This window comes from Cebus imitator, unplaced genomic scaffold, assembly GCF_001604975.1.
Source record: "Cebus imitator isolate Cc_AM_T3 unplaced genomic scaffold, Cebus_imitator-1.0 Scaffold30, whole genome shotgun sequence".
In the NCBI taxonomy this organism is placed as follows: domain Eukaryota; kingdom Metazoa; phylum Chordata; class Mammalia; order Primates; family Cebidae; genus Cebus; species Cebus imitator.
Window position 1 is genome coordinate 4310686 of NW_016107345.1, and position 6309 is coordinate 4316994.

Genomic DNA, 6309 nt, shown 5'->3' on the forward strand with positions numbered 1-6309 from the left:
CGATCAGAGCGTTCAGAAAGATCTCATAAAGAGAGCTCACGGTCCAGGTCATCTCACAAAGATTCTCCTAGAGATGTTAGCAAAAAAGCCAAAAGGTAAATGCAAGTCATTTTTGCTAATATTTCAGATACCAATTTCCTTGTCATTTCACCAGCTTTTGAAAATAATTTGGTTGGCATACTTTTTTTTTTAAAGGATCTTAGAAAACCAAAGAGATAACACTTTCATTTTTGGTTATTCCTTCCCACCTCCTCATCCCAATCTCTTTCATGACTGAAGTATAAGGCCTCCAATGAGTGAGGATCAGCCAAGAATTTTAAACATCATATCCAGTGTTTCCTGTGGAATAGGGTTAGCTGCTTTACTTTTCATTCTGTTCTTTAGTTTCTATAGAATATTCTTTTATTTTTGTCAAAGCTGAAATAAACACACATTTTTTTCCCCATAGCAATATTATTAGCAAGTTCTTGGGTAGAGATTTTTGGAAATACATATTATAAATACCATTTTTAAAGTATGTAGTATTTTATATACTTTTTTAGTTCCAGAAAAAATGGTTCAGAAATGTTTTATTTATCTGGTGATACATTGAGGAATTTTCCTGAGGGCTAAAACTGCTTTATATGTTAGTACTTTATTATTATAACTATTTTTAGTAAAATCTTTGTAGAATAGATACCTTTCTCCTTTTCTAAATGGCACCTACATATATATGTATGTGATATATATGTATGTATGTATATGTACATGTATATTGATTAATCTTCATGAACAGCACTTAAGAAACTATAATCTTAAATGATGCTGTTGAATGATACTGCAGTAGTTGTTTGCTTTAAGATGATAAACTTCAAAGCTGCTGTGTTCTTTAAATTTTGTGAATGATCTTAAGTGCAACTTTGAACTTTATCTTGTAGATTAAAGGTTCAAATTTGGGGATTAACAGTCATTTGAGGAGTTTGTTAAAAATGCAAATTCTCAGTTCCAACCTCTAGAGATTTTGATGCAGTAGAGCAGTGGTAAGGCACAGAAATCTGTCTTTATAAACAAGTGCTTTACCGGTGATCATTGATGCAGTGCATAGTAAGTACAAAATAAATCTGTGTGTATGTACAATAGACAGAGTTTAAATTTTAGAAGTTTTTTGTCCTATTCCAGTGATTTTTCACTGTGCTCTGTTAAAGATAATTTTTGATAGTTTAAGGATAATCAGCTTTGATCACATGAATACTTTGATCAATTGGGATTTTTTTGTTTGTTTCCTTAGATCACCATCTGGTTCAAGGACACCTAAAAGGTCTAGGCGGTCACGATCTAGATCCCCTAAAAAATCAGGGAAGAAGTCCAGATCCCAGTCCAGATCTCCACACAGGTCTCATAAAAAGTCAAAGAAAAACAAACACTGACGTAAATTTTTAAGATGCTGTCAGTTATTGGAAATGCCATTTGTTTTGTGCCTGAACGGTCTGTTTTTTAAAAAAACAAAAACAAAAAATCAAATGAAAGAGCATTCCTGGGGTTTTTTGTTTGTTTGTTTGTGAATGCATGTGTAAACTCATGAGGTAACTGCATCTGTAGATCTGTCATTGTTTTATATTGTGTAAATTACTTTCATTGTGGCTATTTCTCAAAGGTGAAATTTTATTGTGCTAATGAATTTCATCAGAAATGTGTATAATGGATCTGCTGGCAGTAGTAATATTTTGTTTTAGGATGTTGTGACTTAGCAAAAATAGTACAGATGTCTTCCCCCCTTTTGTAGCTTTGAAAATTTGAATTAGATTTCAAATAAAATCTGAACAGAAAACTATAATGTTGTTTTTTTGCCCCGCTGGTGATACTAAGTCCCTTAAAGTCCTACTGAGTTTCGTACTACTGTTGTGTTTCATAAACCTGATGCACTTTATAAGCTCCAGTGTTAAAGTAGCTTAAGTTTTTTATTTACAAAGATGACTATCCAAATTAAGGGACCTGAAACTCCTATTTGATGGTTTGCTAACCATTTTCTTTGATAAGTTTCTCTTGGGTAATACTAATACCCAGATAGCAAAAGACTAGGCAGATATGGCATGGTGTTTTGTTAGTGGGATGCCTGGATAAAACATTTTTTCACAGAAGCAATATGTATTCCATACATCCAACCCATGTTGTGAGTAACTACTTACTTTTAGGGGAAAATTAAATATCTTCTTCATTTCCTCTTCTATCATGAAAGAAGTTTATTTGTAAAAGAAATTTTCTAACAAGGTTTGGCCATAGAATTCTCTTGTATGATAGTTGACTTTTTATAATCTTCTGTAGGCTGTCTTTCAAACACTGGCATCAAAATATTTTTTTACAAGTTTCTGTTTAAACAGCTTAGTTGGTTTCCTCCCCACCCCTCAAGAGACTTGGGTTTAGTTATAGCTTTAAGTAAAATTTAAAAATAAAATGTTTTTCAGGAAACTTAGTATCTAATGGTTTGTAAATTCAAGGTGCAAAAAATTGATCTAAACCATTTACAGAGTTGAACTCTATTATGAAAATAAATTTGCTACAGTATAAGGAAGAAATAAAACGTGTAATGTTGGTGGTCGTAATATTGCTACAATTATAATAAAGGGTTATGTAGAATTGAACTGACACTATTATTTGTGAATCTTGATTTCAGTTTTTTATGTAGGTACTTTATACAGTGGTTTGGGGTTTTTTTTCCTCCCTAAAAGAGAAAGTAGAAAATATTCTAACAATGGATTATTTTGATTTAGTTTGCTTTTTAATAAAATATTTTCAACTTGTTTTACTTAATCTTGCCTAGTCACAAATTAAGATGCTGTATCCATGATTTGGAGAGTAGCTATATTAGCTGAGCAGTGAGATACACTATTTCCAAACTGTGCACACCTATAATAGCTTTGGAAATGAGCCAGTCACTGTTTCACTTAATGGTTCTTATCAGCATGCAAATATTGCTTGACAGTTATTTCCTTATCATTCACTGTTTTGTTAGTCCATTTTGTTAGGAAACATTAATTCCTAAGATTTGTTTAGAATAATGAAAAGTGAACATTTGGTGCTGATACTCAAAAACCTATAAATGTAGCCATTTAAAAAGTAACATTATTTTCTCCCCTGTTCATTGCTTGGGAGAATGGAATTTTATAACTACCTTACTTTGCAAAAATAATGATAGTGTTGAATTGGTGGTGATTTTGGCATTCCATCTTAACACTGGTATCTAGTATAGGCTTAGAAATAATTGTTCAGGTAATTTTTCCAGTCAAGTTGCAAGGGGTGCTTATTTCTCTCTCTTTCTAAAAAAAGACATCCTGGAGAAGCAGGATTGAGTAAAAAATTTTAGGTCAGTTTTGGGTGCTTATTTGTAATATTTTTCCTACTGCAGTGGAGTTTAACAGTTCTTTTTATCTGGATTCAGATGCGTATCATGGTTTATCTTACAGTGGGTGAAACTGACTTTGTTTTGTGAGGATTTCTTAGGCCTGATAAAATATGTATTCTGTGAAGTGTGTTCATGTAAGTATTAGATTGTATTGGATTTTATTTTCTTGAATTGCAAATGGTATCATTAGATAGGTTATTTCCAGTTTTACTTCATGACAAAATATCTAGAGTAAACCTACTTAATAACCCCATGGATTCTATGAAAGTTTAATGGGATCAGAAATTGGTGACTTATAAGGGGCAAGATATTCTACCATGTTTTTATAATAGTTCATTATTCATGTTTCTTATCTAAAGAACACTCAAGTTACAGAGCAGATTTTCCATAGGTTGATTAGAATGTTCATAAGCATGGTCTTCCAGTTACAGGAAAGACCATGTTCCATCTATAGACACCTACTGTCCTCTACCACAGCTACATGCCAGAGTGGTTATCCATGGTTCTTATAAAGGGCATGACTTAGGCTTTTTACCCTCCAACTTAATGTTTATACACAGGGATTGTTTACTAGGTTAATGACTTTTAACTCCCCTCTTTTCTATAGGTGAGAGAAAATGAGTAAGTGGTGGTCTGTTTCTTACTAAAGAGAGAGAGACCTATGATGGAAAATGATCATGTCTGTGAATTTTGTCTTTGATATTGTAGTTCCTTATTACAGATAGTAAGCATATAGGAATTTCTGAGCTATACCATGTTGAGAAGTTAGAAATTAAAGAACTCACACAGCAAAAAGCGTTGACTCAAAAGATGCTCTTGTTTGGCTCAGAATGTTTTTGGGTTTTCTGCTAAAGGTGGCAGAAATTACACAGACATGATTTTTCTTCTTTTTTGAGACAGAGTCTTCCTCTGCCACCCAGGCCGGAGTGCAGTGGCATGATCTTGGCTTACTGCAACCTCTGCCTCCTGGGTTCAAGCGATTCTCCTGCCTTAGCTTCCTGAATAGCTGGGACTACAGGCGCCCGCCACCATGCCCAGCTAATTTTTTGTATTTTTAGTAGAGACGGGGTTTCACTGTGTTAGCCAGGATGGTCTTGATCTCCTGACCTTGTGATCTGCCCGCCTTTGCCTCCCAAAGTGCTGGGATTACAGGTGTGAGCCACTGCGCCTGGCCTTGATTTTTCTTTATTACAGACCATTCTTGTGGGCTTACCCTGAGACTTTTATCCCAATTACTGAATCTTGGAGAGAATACTTGCTTATTTATTACTTATGTATTTCCCCCCAAATTTTAATATTCTTGAGCACTTGAAAATATTTTTGAGAAATTTCAACCATGATTAAATTTAGGTTTATTAGAAATATTCTGTACATATTTGCCTCCATGGTGGCCCATAAGTTCTGAAAAATTACATGACCGTGACAATAGTTTATCATCATTATCATTCATAATAAGGGTAAATAAATCTCTGTATTGCCAAAGTGACTTAAACTGTTCTGGTGATCACACAGTGTGATTTCTTTAGCAGAGAAGGTTGGTTTTAAAAATAAATAATGCCACTTTTCTAAGACTGTACAATTTAAAAATAAGGTTTGGTTTTTTTTGTTTATTCTTTTTCTCTTCTATTACGTTTTAGTGAAAAGCCTAATAACAGGAAATTGTGCAGATACTAGTGAAGATACTAGTATAAGTTTAAAGGAACATGTGACTGTACAAATCTCACATTTACAAAGGGCTTGGTCTCTTCATATTTCGCATGCATGTTTTAGAATAGATTTTAAGGAATGTTTAATTCATTATCCTTTTGACTTTTAAAATTTTTGTTATCAACTTCCTAAGACTTATGATACACAAATAAGTACAAATCCCAGGGGATGTGTTGTGATGATAGACTAAAAGGTGGGAATGTGCTGCTGTTCTGTGAGCCTTGTTCATTGTTGAAAATTTGATGCCTCAGTGTTTATTCAGTACCACCTCATGGAGCTTCAGTGTAAATGGATTATATGTATAATTGGTAATTTGTATAGTTTTGTAGATTGTAGATTAAATGCACTCATCATGTCACATGTAATTGTGCTTGGAGTATTTGTGTTTTATTCTTTTACTTCAACGGGTTCTTGTCTGTTATATCTCTGGTGATTTGAAATATCAGGAAAGACAGTTTGTCAGAAGTTAGAATAATATAGTTGAAATCAGCTTGGCTAAAATATTCTACAGTAAGACAGTTTCTTTTGGGTGAACCAATTCTTATAATTTAGTTACTTTTGGTGTAAGGATTAGGTTTATTGTTGAGCTGCTTTCCAGATGAGACTGTCACTTTATAGTTTTTCTACATAAAGATTATATAGTTGCAAACAAAGCTTGTGAAATTTCCCTTTTGTTGCTTCTTTTAATTATTTTAATAAAAGTACATTGTTTTCATAGCAAACTTAGACTGTTCATGTAATTTTCTCCATATTGTTTTTCCAATGCAAGCTCAGTAAATATCTAGTTTTTCAGCAGCTTTCTCTCAAGTGAAATAAGTGATGTGACATGTTTATCAGTTATGGCTAAAATGTTACTACATCTTACGTGTTTAAACTATAATCAGATATTTTCATGCTAGATGGTTCTCTTGGTTAGGAAATTTCATTTCCTTATTGGTTCCCTTTTAAAAAAGTTACTATGTTTATTTCATTGAGAAAAATTGTAAACATTCTACAAAAGTAAAATAGTACAGTGAACATTACATACCATCGACCTGCAGATAACAACTTAGATGTATCTCTAAATATTTTGTTTTTAAAACATACCTGCAGTGTCATTGTCATATTAATAGATCATTGGATCTTTTTAAAAAAGACAATTATTTTAATTGTGATAAAATGCTTATAACAAAATTTGACTCTTAGCAAAGTGGTATTAGGTATACTCATATGATTATGCAGCC

General features: G+C 32.9%; 1 protein-coding gene across 1 annotated transcript in view; it reads left to right on the top strand.

Moving 5' to 3' along the window:
* LOC108300759 (U2 snRNP associated SURP domain containing) overlaps nucleotides 1-2623 on the top strand; it is a 52776-nt gene extending 50153 nt beyond the window's left edge. Inside the window, exons 27-28 of the mRNA XM_017523671.2 lie at nucleotides 1-95; nucleotides 1268-2623. Of these exons, the coding sequence (XP_017379160.1) occupies nucleotides 1-95; nucleotides 1268-1406 (234 nt within the window). The 3' untranslated portion in view covers nucleotides 1407-2623. The remainder of the gene's footprint in view (nucleotides 96-1267) is intronic.
* Nucleotides 2624-6309: the final 3686 nt, after the last annotated feature.